At 37.7% G+C, this 16,109-nt stretch overlaps 1 protein-coding gene across 1 annotated transcript in view; it reads left to right on the top strand.

The window, feature by feature from the left end:
- Positions 1 to 16,109, top strand: part of suclg1 (succinate-CoA ligase GDP/ADP-forming subunit alph) — a 37,495-nt gene that overhangs the window by 3,038 nt on the left and 18,348 nt on the right. Inside the window, exons 2-4 of the mRNA XM_051703045.1 lie at positions 1,284 to 1,384; positions 11,173 to 11,289; positions 11,655 to 11,867. Of these exons, the coding sequence (XP_051559005.1) occupies positions 1,284 to 1,384; positions 11,173 to 11,289; positions 11,655 to 11,867 (431 nt within the window). The remainder of the gene's footprint in view (positions 1 to 1,283; positions 1,385 to 11,172; positions 11,290 to 11,654; positions 11,868 to 16,109) is intronic.

Here is a 16,109-nt window from a genome sequence, read left to right as displayed (position 1 = left end):
AGACGCTGAATAAACAAAAACAAAGCGAAACAAAGACGTTCATCTAGTGTGCGTTTACATAGGAAAAACAATAATAATTTAATAATTCTTTATTCATCACACATTTGCACATATACAGTGAAATTCTTCTTTTTCACATATCCTAGCTAGGCTGGGGTCAGAGTGCAGGGTCAGCCATGATACAGCACCCCTGGAGCAGATAGGGTCAAGGGCCTTGCTCAAGGGCCCAACAGTGGCATCTTGGCAGTGCTGGGGCTTGAACCCCCGACCTTCTGATCAGTAACCCAGAGCCTTAACCGCTGAGCTACCACTGCCCACTGATTCTTAATCATCTTAAATGGATGGTTGTAAAAGTGTTCGGTGTGAACAGCCTCTTACAGTAGGTGGAGGTCTTTGGTCATTGCGTCTTGCTCTCTTAATAAACATTTCTCAGATTAAGTAATGAGTTGTTTCAATTCTTTGTCAGGAAAGATGTTCAACTTTGAAATGTGTATCTGTCTCGAGATCATTGCGTTCAGTTCCATTCTGTTGTGTTCCATCTGGTTGAACGGCCCCTGGCCTGGGCTCATAGTCTGAGCCGCTTCACCACCGAGTTCAGCCGAATACCTCTGCTGTCTGGGAATATTGCTACCCTACATACAACTGTAATGAATAAAAATGTGGTATTTCACTGTTATTATAGCTTGTGTCTGGGGTAGTGTACTGTGGCATCAGTGCAAGTGCAACACCCCCACTTTACTTTTGACTTAACATTTGAGAATATGGATCGACTAAAACTTTTTATTTATTTAATGCACATTAGCTGAAAATGAAATTCTCTTTTTTTAACAGCCAGGAATGTTCTTTGCAATAATATAACTGTGCTGTATGGTTTATATATTTATTGCGCCCTCTTGTGGAGTAAAGAAACAAAGTCAGTTTAAGAATCAGCTGATTTTAAAATTAGAATATTATTTGAATTTTTTAAATATTTAAGGTAAAAATGTGAATTTAGTTTCTCTGCTCAATTGACAGCCCTACTGAGTAATGTGATAGAAAAGCCAACAACTTAGTCATAGAACAATTTTACTAATGCATTGTAGATGATTCCTTAACCTGCAGGATTATTCTGGACTTCCCTGATTTCATGTTTTCATAACCCCATAGGTCTTAACTTTGTATTTAGAGTGATAGCTGATAAATAAATCAGCTTAAAATGTTGATTAAACTATTTTTTTGCAAAAATGTGTTCCTATTGATCAGTGGTTCTAATACCACCAGTGTTGTCTTGTCTGTGTTTGCAGTGCAGCAGGCTGGGGTGAGACACTGTCATACCGGCACTAGGAAGAACCTTTACATCAACAAGAACACTAAGGTCATTTGTCAAGGCTTCACAGGAAAACAGGTGCATAGCCACACTTTGTGTCCCACATAGCGCCCTTTAACCTTGTGTTGCAAGGTCTGGATTCACCACAGTTTCATTTAGACAGTGATAGGTGTGCAGTCTCATTTAGTTGCGAACTACCTGAATTACATGAAACTGGCTAAACGATAGCAGTAAATTGCAATGCATTTTAAACTTAATCATCTATTTAACATCATTTAGATGTTTAGCTCTGTCAAGTTACATATTTTAACTAAAGCCCTTAAAGCTGCACTACGGAACTTTGTTTCTCTAGCAACATCTGTGGTTATAACCTAAAATTGCAAGTAACTTGCGCAAGAACGTCTTACGTGAGTTGGGTTTTGGCACTGATCTTCTGAATCTCGTGGTTTGGGGTTACCTGCTCTGCTTGTGATCATTTGGAGATCTTCACATGCAGAGCTGGAGTCATCATGACATGCAATTGTCATGTTGATATTATGTTATTCGTTTAAACATTTATAACAGAGATATTACTTGCCTTGAGGAAGATAAACAACACTCTTATTAGCATATTTAAAAGTATTGTTCATCCACTACTACACGTATGCATTTTGCATTGTGCTACACATATGAATTTAAGAAGTGAAATTCGTGACATGGCTGATGTGAGTTAACACTAACACCGTGAATTTTCACACGTGAGACTCATTTTTAAAATCACAGTGTTAATTGTGGCGGTACTGCTCCTGGTAAAAAGGGTTATTTTGGTTGACTATCTACTGTACATATAGTTGGACAAGCGGCTATGGATGGATGGATGGATGCTTTAATGAATCGAACATTACTCATGTGTTTACAGATCGCGATGTGTTTAAAAGGCTATGCTATCCAGTGAAGTTACTGTAGCATGTTATATCACATATAATAACAACAAAATAAACACATTTAAATTTCATTACGCTTATGAGCTTGGTTTCAAATAAACCACACTATGTTAGTCTAGGTGGTGCAAAGGGACACTCTTTGTACCATAATTTAGTGTAAAGAAAGTGAGAGATATTATGGTTAACACTGTTAATATTATTATTTGTATTGTATTTTAAGATGCTAGAATGTCACTATTTTTCAATAAATGAAAACTGTTGCTTCATAGCTATTGCTTAATTGTACCATCTTCGTGAAAATCAAAACGAAAATACATTTTGAACATTGATTATTTGTTTTACATTGATTTAAAACGAAATACCTGGTTAGGCCCTAAGGTTGGAAATCACAGATGTGGTAATTGCAATCATTGCGATAATTTTGTTAATACAAATACCTTTACAGATGTAACATCAGGCCGTAAATTTTACATAAAGTCATTCATTAATTGTAATACTTAATTTGTAGTGTATAGGTTAGAATTGGTTGTTTTTATATAGGGAGGACAAAGCGTAAATTGAAAACCAGATTAGCAGAACATAAAAATTCCATTCGAATCTGCAATCCTCAATATCCAATGGCCTTACATTACAGAGATGCAGATCATGGCGGCCCCAGTACACTGAAAATATCTGATTGAATATATCCCAAGTTCAATAAGGGGAGGAGATAGATTAAAAAAGTTATTGCAGAGGGAATCTTTTTGGATCTATACATTGAAAGCTACTCAATTCCCAGGTTTAAATGGAGAATTAGATTTTTCACCATACTTGTAAATGGTTTGGTTTTTATTTTAATATGTTACATATAATGTTTATATTGAGCTGTACTTGCATATATTGTGATGTTTACAGATTCTTATGAAATTGCTGACTGTATATATTTATGTATCTATTTCCCTTTCATGGATTTTTGTTGGTACTGATGTTTGCCATTTTATGTGTAGCTTCTCAAGTGTTGTATTTCCCACTTAGAAGGTGTCACTGTCAGGTCATTGTGTCATGTTGTCCTATCATGTGATAATGTCACATGACACAAATTAGTCACATTATTTAAGGACTCTCAGTGGTTTTTTCCCCCCACACCCTGATGAAAGCTTTCTAGCCACAACACGTTGGTTCGTGGTTTTTAATTATTTTGGCCATGGTTTAATAAAGGCTTTCTTACATTGTATACTTAAGTCTGAGTGCCTTGGATATATCCTTTTCATGAGATAGATTATCCCTTTTCTAAAGAGCACCAGCAGATATGGACTTTATACCCAAGTAGCACTCATTGCATTTTTGTTTCTATATATGTTTTCAAGGTTCTTTTTCATTATTTGGCCTAGTGAGAGCATATAATATAGGTTGAACAGGAGTGGTGCAAGAATTGAGCCTTGTGGGACTCCACGTGTCATAGAAGTCCACTCAGATTCATAGTTGCCTATGTTCACATAGTAACCCCTCCCATCTAGATATGAGCTGAACCAGCTGAGGACAGTCCCAGAGAGCCCTAACCAGTTTTCCAATCTGTCTAGGAGAATGTTGTGGTCAACAGTGTCAAAAGCAGCACTGAGATCTAGTAATACCAGCAGATGCGGTCGGAAACCAGACTGGAAATTGTCCAAGTATTCATTCGAGTTTTAGAATTTGTTCAGCTGATTGAAAACAGCCTTTTCAATGATCTTGCCTATGAAAGGAAGATTTGACATTGGTTTGTAGTTGTTTAATATAGAGTTATCCAGATTGCTCTTTTTTTTAGAAGGGGCTTGATAACTGCAGTTTCAGGTACTTTGGAAACGTGCCTGAAAAGAGTGAGGCATTGACTATTTCTAACGGATCTTTTTCCAGACAGTTAAACACATTTTTGAAAAATTATGTGGGGAGTGTGTCAATATAGCAGGTCAATGTTTTAAGATGCTGTGCTATTTCTTCCAGGGTTTTGCTATCAATCAGACATAGTGGCTAATTTCTGAAGTTTTTGCAGTGGGTTCTGTTTGACCTTGGTGCAACATGAGGACGAGCTGATCGCCATTCTAATATCATTGATATTCCTCATGAAAAATTATGCAAATTTGTTACCTTTACAGTAGCAATGCAATCAATAGCATTTTTAACTCTTGAGTTAAAGTTTTCAAGGAGAACATCAACACAGTCTGCGGATATACTTGGTGTCATAGATACAGCCTTCAAAAATTGCACACTAGTATTCTCATTTATGTACATATTTTTGACAAAGACAGATGTAACTTCAGTGGCTGGAGAAATCAGTATTTCAAAGAAAATACAGAAATGGTCAAATAGCACTACGTCCTTAATGAGAGTGAATTAAATATTCAGACCCTTGCTAATGAGCAGATCAAGAGTGTGTCCACAATTGTGTGTGGGTCCATGTACATTCTGGGTCAGATCAAAAGTGTTTAAAACTGTTGTGAGTTCTTTTGCAGTGTTGTGTTCAGGATTATCTATATGAATGTTGAAATCCCCAGCAATAACAAAACAGTCAAATTCAGAGCAAGTTGCTGATAACAGTTCTGTAAAATCATCAACAAATGTTGGAGAGTATTTTGGAGGCCTATAAATAATTATAAATAGAATGTGTGGAGCACCTTTTAGTACAATATTTAGATATTCAGAGGTCAAGTAATCACCAAGTGACACTTGCTTGCACTGAAAGACATCTTGCAGCTTATCCTCCACCTCTCCTAACAGCTCTACAGACACTCATAAAAGTAATGTTTGGAGGGGCTGATTCATTGAGGACTGTTGCACTGCAGCTGTTATTTAACCAAGTGTCATTTAGAAACATAAACTCCAGGTTGTTTGTGGTTATGAGGTCATTGACTAAAAATGACTTGTTAAGTGAGTGGATGTTTAAAAGTGCTAACTTTACAGTATCTGTTTTTGGCCCCACATCAATCTCAGATTGATGTTTAATAGGCATCAGATTAGATAGATTTGCCATACGTCTTGAGAAGGCCTTAGTCTTTCTATCACTTAACAGATATAGGAAAAGCTACAGGCACATCGGGTTCCTGTTTGTTCTGTAAACATTTGTAAATGTTGCCTTCACCGTAGCGGGGACGTAAAACATATCACTGAGAGCTGTTATCAGTTGTTTGTTCATCAAGAGCAGAAAAAGGATGAAATGTGCCCTGGCATTGTGGCAGTGGCCGGAGAGCTCTCTCTGAGGTAGTGGGAGGGTGAGCTTGGCCACAGGCTTTGGTGGTAGAGGGGCCTACCGTTTTTTGGTTGGTGTCTGGGGGCTCGCAGCAATGGAGTGGGAGAGCTTTCTTCCAGCATACACTAATTCCTCCATTTTCTCTAAGAAACCCAGAAGTGGGGATGTTAGTGAGAGGGAGAAAGTGTGTGGTGAGAGGGGCTGTTGCTCTGGTGTCTCTGGACAACAGTCCAACTATAGTATGCTCTGTGGGTGTGGCTCTGTCTGGATTGTGTCCCTGAGCAGTGATTGTTGTGGCTGTACTGTGTTATTGTGGGATTTGTCGACCAAATGTCCATCCAGGTTCTGAAATGCGATCCTCTGGTCATCCTGACACTGCGGAGGTGTTTGTGTGCCATCCAGGTTTAGTGGTTTTGTGCACGTTGCAGATGGTTGAAGGAGGGAGAAGTAGATATTGTCCTTCAGCACAAACCAAGTTTGTTTGGGTGGAGGCCATCTGATTTAAACAGTTCTCTTTGACTCCAGAAGAGTTTGAAGTTATCAGTGGAGTTCAGTCCTCTCATGTTGATGGTTTTGTGCAGCCAAGTGTTTAGACTGAGCAAACGAGAAAACATATTTTATTCCTTGGGCTGGGAGTGGTCCACTGATGAACGACTGAACTTTCAATCTCCGAAGCATTTCAAAGAGTCCATTGAAATCCCTCTTGAGGAGTTCTGACTGCTCCTTCTGAATTTAATTTTCCCCCACATGTATAATAACCCGATTTACAGTCTTATGATTCATCAGAATGTTCCGAAATTCCTCATTCACATTAGAAACCATAGCTCGAGGAATCCACTATCAGTCACCCACTATCAGAGTGCTGGGCTCGGCTGTGATCTCAGCTCGGCCTTTACCAGATGCGAAGTAGTGATGTTGTGAGAAAGAGCTTTGAGGCATTAAGCTCTGGCCTTTTAAAATTCTATGGTTATAGCGCCCCTTAGAGGTATAGAGTTGCTAATGATTAATCCCCACAGAGACTGTGGTGGTACTAGGCCTATTCTGGTTGACTACCTTCTGTAGGGTCTTGGGGAGTGCTGTAGCCTATCTCAGCTGTTTGGGGCCAAAGGCAGGGAAACATCCTGGACAGGTAGCCAGTCTATTTCAGGGCTAACGCACAAAGACAAACACATTCACACTCTCACTTACATCTATGGTCAAATTAGAGTCTCCAATTCACTTGACCTGCATATCTTTGGATTGTGGGGGGACACCGGAGAACCCGGAGGAAACCCCAAGCAAACACAGGGAGAACATGCAAACTCCACACAGAAAGGCCAAGTGTGAGCCTGATCTCGAACCGGGGATCTTCAGGCTGTGAGGTGTCAGTGCTACCCACTGAGCCTCTGTGCCGTGCCATTAAAGCATGACAAACTAATATAAGGTACAGTACATCAACCCTACCAGAAAGCATATCCAAGCATTATAGCAAGAAAACAACTTCAAAAGAATCCATCCAGTGACTGATGTCCTCCCGCTGCTGTCCTAAACAGTGTCTGACTGAACTGCCATAACTTCCCCAGCCGACACATGTGACGCAGCCAGTCCTCCTATTCAGAGCTTATGGACATGACGTAAACAAGCAAGGACCAAAGACATAAGCCTGCGATTTCGTGCCAAATCCGACACGACAGCTTTAAAAAAATAATATTAATAATTATTGTAGGCCTTACAATAGTGAATGTAAGACAAGGAATAGGTAAGACAAGGACAGGGTTTTGAACATGGTACATTTTTATGTACTCACTCAACAGTGAACTTTTGTTAATTGTAACTAAAAAAATCTTATGTAGTGCATTTTTAAAGGAGAATGCAACTCCAGCTCCATTGACAGCATCTGTGGCATGCTGTTGATTACCACTGAAATTTTTTTTGACTACTTTCAGTAGTAGCAAAAGCAAAGGGAAAATGTATATACAGTAATGCACTTACAATGGAGGTCCATGGCTCTGCCTCGAACTCACCCTACTGGCTAAGCTAATGGACGCATTTACATGCACGATCTTACACGATTATGCTTAAGAAGCCGTCAACGAGTGCGGTCATGTAAAGGCAATAAACCACATTCCTTTATCGGCGTAAAGGCTGTAAATGGCTTATGAATAACCCGATGGACACAGGTAGATTTTTGCCCATTAAACCCATTTCTTGTGGCATGTAAACACCTTACCCGGTGTTCTTAATGGCTCATCCAATGTGCACAAATGTTGAGCATATGCCTCTTCGCGGTTTGATGTCAAAAGTAGAGAATAAAGTGATTGTTCCAAATGTCATGTAAACACGGATTTCTTGCCTTGTCAGATTTTTTTAAATAAGCTGATTTTGGAGAGTAATCCAAAAATAATTTTACTTATTGGTTAGTTTGATCTGTACAGTCTAAACTGTTCTTTGAAGTTGGACTACTTTTCTAGGAGGATGAACTTCTGGTTAAGCGTTATGGTTAAACAGTGTGACAGTTGCATTTTACATTTATTTTCAGTAATGTAAATTTGTTCTATAGGCTTTAATTGTAATTGCACCACTGTACACATTTTCCCTTGTTTTTATAAACAAAAAATATTAAATCAAGCAACAGATGAGCTTAAGTTTAAATAATACATATATAAACCATGTGGAGATAGATGCAAATCCAGTGTTTTGCAAACAGTGAGTGCTGGAGAGCACTGATGTATCTGATGAGGTGGGTGTAAAGCCACACATGGCATTGAAATCTAGATTGCTATATTGGAACTTCTATAGAACATTTATAATGTTGGCACATCATTGTAAACATCAGTAGACTGCAGTCTTGTATGTAGCAATACTAACAACAGCTAGTGCTGGACCACATTTCATAATTTTGAAAAGAACAAAGTGGATTTAGCTTCATTTTCATTCCTAGTTATGTAGAATTATATATTCTGCCAATAAACTGACATGACATAATGTTTGATGATATTGAGAAATAACAAAAACCATGTAGCTGGAAAGGTACCAAAAATATTAAATAGTAGCCCGCCAGAGTTAGAATTAAGCACCCGTGACCTGCCAAATGCGGGTTATTTCATGCACAGTTGTGAGTAATTTTGTTCGTATACCTGCCACTGTGGTGGGCAACCTGGAAGGCATCTCGGAGTGACACAAGGCAAGACATGCTGTTAGAAACAAAGACACTTACTTTAAGAAACACTCTTTATTATATTATGAAGAACAGACAAAAGAAAAGCCGTCGATGTCTGATTCACTGTTTGTTCAGAGGTGTGCAGTGCATCCATGTCTTGTGGAGCCCACGCATGTAAAGAGTTCTCAGTCTTCTCTGTTTCAGTCATGTTGCAAGTTGCAAGAATTGTGTCATCTGTGAGAATACTGCAAATTACCTATGACATCTAAGGAGGTGCTCAGAGTTAAGTTCGCTTTATTTTCACGAAGCAGTTTTCGCTTAACGTGCATAGTGAACGCAACTCTGCAGGTGTATGTGTATGTGTATATATATATATATATATATATATATATATATATATATATATATATATATATATATATATATATATATATCAGGGTGGAACATTTTTGTAGAAGCTAAATTATTACTGTTTTGTTGCAAAAAACTTTGTGGAACTCAAAAGAAAAAAAACTTCTAATAAAAAATATTATATGACATGACCCCTTCAAATGCTGCCCACAGGCCTTTTACACTAAAATTGCTGGCTATAGTATCCAATAACCTTACTTTTCTCACCACTCTGATTTATATCCTATCTCCCATTGTATTTCTCTCGCTCTCCTTCACCTTCTTTTTAATGACTCTTTACTATAATAAAAGGTTATTAGATGAAGTTATAATAAACACTCATTATAATTAGAAGGTTATGAGGAATGACTAGAGTGTCATCGCTGCGTATTAACTTTGCTGTTTGACTACATAAGCAAATCATACCTCAAAATAATCGCCCCACTGTTAACGGAGGCAGCATGCTGGAAAAATGGCAAAGTTAGCACAGCACTTCAGTGTTAATGAAGGCGCTAGTACAAATGATGGTGTAAAAATTGGCAAGGGGATGCTGGGAGGGGAGATGGATCGATAACGTTCCAGGTTTGGTCATTCTTCCTAATTATATTTGAAGCATAACGGTGTTAAGATATTAATGGTACAGGCGACCCTTGCCTTTGGACTTATCTGCAATGTTTCAAAATAATTTGTAATAATTAACATGGATCTAGCGAGAACAGAAGGTTGAAGTTCACAACGTAACATTTCCAGACCATTCAAATCCCAAGTCCAATCCATTTAGGATAGGATATTTTACTGTTAAACTTCCATTTTACAGCTTTGCTTTCACTGATATAAAGTGTGTCACATAATGAAAGCTCATTTGCTTTTCATGTTTATGTTTTGGGTCACATGGAGGCAATTTAAGTCCTACATTATTCTCTTTAGATCTAGTCATTAATTTAATAACTTAAGATGAATGTGAAGTGACTCAGCCATGCAAATCTTTAGTCATGCAAACCATGTAATTGTAAGTGGGTTTTTTTTTTTTAGGTGTCCTTTGTGTTTTTGAAAGAACTGATATAATTATTGTAGTGTAATGGCATTGAATGTGTCATGTCAATGCTGCAGATGCAATGAAGAATATTATAGATGCAAAGGTTACCTGAGTCTGCTCAAGTGACAAAGTCCTCTTTTAGTGTGTTTTCATAAGTAGACTGTATTGCAGCACCAATGTATTGTACACATTAAGACCAGGAAAATGCATTAAGCAAATGGTGTCAATTTTGATTTCACTTTGATGTTAATGTAATTAGAAGTTTGCTTGCTGAACAGTTATGGAGCTAGAACAATTACTTAAGTATTTGAATCTACATTTTGTTCATTTGAATTCTAGACATGTAGCAATTTTTGCAATTTTTACAAAATTTTTTTAATGAAACATATTTTTTTGCCGTATTTTATAAATTTGCCTTTATACTTTTTATTTTATTTTTAAAAGTGGAATTAGCTGTAAATATTCAGATTATTAGATTACATGTTAAAATTTGTTGATTTAAATTCAGAACTCCAAATACAAATCTCTCAAATTCAGATCATGTAAACAGATCGTAAACAAACTTGGCCAAAGTTTTAGCTTTCCTGTTCCACAGGGAAATGTTATCAGACTACTCGAACTTGGCATTTTGTCCAATTACATAGTTACCAGAATTCTCTTGTGCAGTTCGATGTAGACATGAACTGCAATGAAAAAACGGTTACAGCATTTTTTAATTTGAGACTGTTAATATCTTAATATTCTAACATTGAAATACATACATTCACTGAGCACTTTATTATGGTCCTAAAAAAGTGACTGACGTGGTCTTCTGCTGTTGTAGTCCATCCACCTCTAGATTCGAAGTGTTGTGCATTTTGAGATGCTATTCTGCTTACTACAATTGTACAGAGTGGTTATCTGAGTTACCGTTGCCTTTCTGTCAACTCGAATCAGTCTGGCCATTCTCCGTTGACCTCTCTCATCAATAAGACCTCTAAAAAATCAAATCAAAACAAAACATCTTGTTTAAAAATTCACATTTATAAAATATGCCACAAAATCTTATTTTTGTCAATTGTCACATGTCTGCAATTGAAAGTAACTAATTCAAATTCAAATACTTTTGTCAGTGTTTAAGCTCCATAAAAATTACTTCACTGAAAGATCTCTCTGATCCCTTCTCTCTTTCTCTAGGGCACCTTTCACAGTCAGCAGGCTCTGGACTATGGCTCTCAGTTAGTAGGAGGAGTGTCCCCAGGCAAGGGGGGCAAAACACACCTGGGTCTGCCAGTCTTCAACTCTGTGAAGGAGGTAATGGCCTGTATGACTGCTGACAATATCCTGTGAGTCACAAAGACTATACGGGCAGCTGCTCTCATTCCCTGAGGGTACTAGGGGAGACATATTTTTTGGAGACATATTTAGGACAAGTGATGCCAACAGTAACAGAAGTGTTAAAGGCCAGAAGCCATGTGCCAGATCTCAGTTTAAAGGCCTGTTCACATAAAATCCTTTGCAACTAAATGACATAAATGTATAAAATAATTGCAAACTAGTCAAAAGTCCAATGCAAAATTTGTATCACTATCTGAAAAAAATCTAAATGGTTTGTTGAGCCAGAAATTTAGACTTGTTGTGAACATTTTTAGAGTTACACTGATTCTTTGGTTTTGCAGGCTAAGGATGGCACAGGTGCCGAAGCCACCGTGATCTATGTGCCCCCTCCTTTCGCAGCAGCCGCTATAACTGAGGCAATTGACGCAGAGATTCCCCTGGTGGTCTGCATAACAGAGGGAATCCCCCAGCAGGACATGGTGCGTGTCAAACACAAGCTGATCCGCCAGAGCAAGACCCGCCTTGTTGGTCCCAACTGTCCCGGTGTCATCAACGTAAGAGCTACACTGAATGAACATGTCAATCTCTTCCATCAATAGTCAATGCTTGAATAATTCTCCCATATACTAGGGCTGACTGTCAACAATCATTAAATGGGACATAATATGGAAACCATGATTATTATTATTATTTTTTTTTTATATACTGCTGAAACAAAAAGAGCTGTACTATTTAGTTTCCTATTCAGTATTCAGCAACTTGGTGGGGGTGTTGCTCATTGCACCAGTGACGAGGTTAGCCATTCAAATAAGACATAATTTACATATAGAAGTCTTAGGGTGGGTTGCTCCAATAAAGATTAAATTAAGTAGAGTTTAGAGCTAATCCAGGGTTTGTTGATCTAAGTTTTATTTTAATTTGAGTTGTATTGCACCACTTAATTTTAAATACGGTTTAACAAATCAGAGATTAATCTTTTAACCTGTGATTTAAAACCTTCATTTGCGATTAATTTTGTCTACCATGATGGATTCTGGGCCTAGCTGTAGGTCGTTAGTACACAGGGCTGATCAAGCAGGTTAAGAAAATGTCGCAGCAATGTGTACAATGTCACAAGCTTTAAAATATGGCATCATAATTTAAGAAAAAAGGAACACACAGGTCTCTGATCGACCGCCTCCCCTCGTCAGCCCCATTATTGTGGCCAGAAATAAACTAGCCCTGGCTGCCTACTGAAACGAATATAGAGGAGGGGTGCAATAACGATCACCTGTTGATAGTTACTGCTCTCGTTAAATGCTGAATAACGCTCTCCTATCGCTTTTCTTCGAGAGACCCGTCTCTGTCCCGTGTCTCCACATGTAAAGGATGGGGAAGCAGGTAATCGCGCCGCCACCGAGATGAGCCACCATACTTGCACCCCGAATTTCAAAGCACACATCGTGGCCAAAGGCCTAAGATTTCGGACCATAATAAACATAAATAATATGATAGACGTCTCTCAGAGGGCTGACGAAACATCCACTGTTCGTTTACCTAGTCATTCATGTTTAAATGTAGGTCTGTTTTTTATTTAAACCACCTCAGCTGTAAGTTTAAAGTTAATCTCTAACTGAGATTTAAATAAGAGTTTAAAGTATTGGAGCAACAGGATTAAAGTTAATTCAGATTAACTGTGAAATTTAAATCAGGATCAAATCGATGGTTAAAATTTAACCCTGATTATTTTTAAACAAGGCTTAAAGTTTAATGCAACATAATTATCAGATAAACCTTTATTTAATCTAAATGTAAGATTAATCCTGGTTGGTGCAACCCAACATTAAAGGTTTAATAGCAAAAAAATGTTGACTAACATTGCAAGTGGATTTCAGGGGAAAAATAAATGCTATAAAAGTGTAGAATAGGCCTATTTTTTGTGTTTGTTACATAGAAAAGCCAGCCTTTGCTATTGTCTCTCTCTCTCAAAATGAAACCACATTTACTTCCATAAAGTGCTGCATTTCCTAGTGAAACATGAAAATCTACAAGAAAAAAAATAGTAGGACTTGATTTTATCCATCAGGGATTTATTGATTTGTGACAAATGGTCTCGATTTGACCAGTTGGTGGAGGAGAGGGTTTTTAAAAATAAGAGAACACAATGACTGGTAATGTCAGCCAAAAGAAAGTTGTTTCAGAGGTGGAGCAAGTAATGACATTTTGATTAAAGATTACAAAGACAATTATTTTATTTTTTTTGTCTTTTGAATAATGTGCTCCAAGTAAGAACTTGTATTAACCTCCTGAGACCCGAGTGTGACTGCTGTGTATATTTTCCATTTCCCTTTTTTGATTTGTAACTAGTAGCACCTAATAAACATGCAAAATAATAATAATAAAATAAAAAAAAATAGCAAATAGTTTTCCTAAAAATGTACAGGTGCATCTCAATAAATTAGAATGTCGTGGAAAAGTTCATTTATAAGTTCACATTTAACAAAAACCCACCAATTCACTATCTCAACAATTAGAATACATCATAAGACCAATTAAAAAAAAAAAACATTTTTAGTGAGTTGTTGGCCTTCTGGAAAGTATGTTCATTTACTGTATATGTACTCAATACTTGGTAGGGGCTCCTTTTGCTTTAATTACTGCCTCAATTCGGCGTGGCATGGAGGTGATCAGTTTGTGGCACTGCTGAGGTGGTATGGAAGCCCAGGTTTCTTTGACAGTGGCCTTCAGCTCATCTGCATTTTTTGATCTCTTGTTTCTCATTTTCCTCTTGACAATACCCCATAGATTCTCTATGGGGTTCAGGTCTGGTGAGTTTGCTGGCCAGTCAAGCACACCAACACCATGGTCATTTAACCAACTTTTGGTGCTTTTGGCAGTGTGGGCAGGTGCCAAATCCTGCTGGAAAATGAAATCAGCATCTTTAAAAAGCTGGTCAGCAGAAGGAAGCATGAAGTGCTCCAAAATTTCTTGGTAAACGGGTGCAGTGACTTTGGTTTTCAAAAAACACAATGGACCAACACCAGCAGATGACATTGCACCCCAAATCATCACAGACTGTGGAAACTTAACACTGGACTTCAAGCAACTTGGGCCATGAGCTTCTCCACCCTTCCTCCAGACTCTAGGACCTTGGTTTCCAAATGAAATACAAAACTTGCTCTCATCTGAAAAGAGGACTTTGGACCACTGGGCAACAGTCCAGTTCTTCTTCTCCTTAGCCCAGGTAAGACTCCTCTGACATTGTCTGTGGTTCAGGAGTGGCTTAACAAGAGGAATACGACAACTGTAGCCAAATTCCTTGACACGTCTGTGTGTGGTGGCTCTTGATGCCTTGACCCCAGCCTCAGTCCATTCCTTGTGAAGTTCACCCAAATTCGTGAATCGATTTTGCTTGACAATCCTCATAAGGCTGCTTAGTTGTGCATCTTTTTCTTTCACACTTTTTCCTTCCACTCAACTTTCTGTTAACATGCTTGGATACAGCATTCTGTGAACAGCCAGCTTCTTTGGCAATGAATGTTTGTGGCTTTCTCTCCTTGTGAAGGGTGTCAATGATTGTCTTCTGGACAACTGTCAGATCAGCAGTCTTCCCCATGATTGTGTAGCCTAGTGAACCAAACTGAGAGACCATTTTGAAGGCTCAGGAAACCTTTGCAGGTGTTTTAAGTTGATTAGCTGATTGGCATGTCACCATATTCTAATTTGTTGAGATAGTGAATTGGTGGGTTTTTGTTAAATGTGAGCCAAAATCAACACAATTAAAAGAACCAAAGACTTAAACTACTTCAGTCTGTGTGCACTGAATTTATTTAATACACGAGTTTCACAATTTGAGTTGAATTACTGAAATAAATGAACTTTTCCACAACATTCTAATTTATTGAGATGCACCTGTATAGCAACATATGTGGAGAGCGGGACTAAGTTATGAAATTTTAAATAATACCAAGCTATAGAAAGTCCGATATTTAAAAAAAAAAAAATTTAATTACAATTATTATTTTTTTTATATTAAATTGTTTATGTTTCCAGGAGTGTTGTTTATTAATTTTTGTTTTTGTTTTTTGTGGACATTATAGACATTACATCAGAAATTAGCATAATTAATTCTGATTCAAAGTAATGGACAGCATCATCCAATCACTGTTAAAATGTTAAAATAAAATTATACATTATAGATTCTGAATCTATGTACTGATTACCACCATGTCTGCCAGACATGTTGAGTGGTCTAAACATCATCTGCAGTCTGAAACTGAACTTTTGGTCGGATTTTAGCAGTGAATGATCTTTTCACTCTTTCCTGCACAGGAAAGCAATAGAATGCTCCCTTGCTCCTTATTTATAGAATGACCTAACCTTCAGTGTGCTGTCTGTCTGCACTGGTCTCAGAACAGTTCGAAATGCACTTTATTGTCATGCTTACTCCACATAAAGCCTCTAAAAGCAACATTATTCAGCTTTTGGATAAACCCATTGACTCTCATTGTGATAATGCACAGTAAATACAGGATTTCTAAGGGAAAAATGCACTGAAGTACACATTAGTGTACATTGAGTTTAGCAGCGATAGCAGTGTCGTTTTGCGATAAATCGCTCAAATTTTAAAAATGACATATCGGATGAAACTAGAGACTTTAATCTTTTGACTTTAAAAGGTATTTAGTTAAAAACTTAATTAGGTTTCTTAACGGATGTTTTGTTTGCGTTTCTCCCAAAGACAAACTCCACTATTTTCGGCGCCATATTGTTTTGTTACATGACTCCCTACGTCAAAAGTTTAACACTTAACTGCC

This window comes from Myxocyprinus asiaticus, chromosome 7 (genome assembly GCF_019703515.2).
Source record: "Myxocyprinus asiaticus isolate MX2 ecotype Aquarium Trade chromosome 7, UBuf_Myxa_2, whole genome shotgun sequence".
NCBI lineage: Eukaryota > Metazoa > Chordata > Actinopteri > Cypriniformes > Catostomidae > Myxocyprinus > Myxocyprinus asiaticus.
Note: the sequence above shows the minus strand (reverse complement) of the source record. Positions and strands in the feature narration are given on the sequence as shown.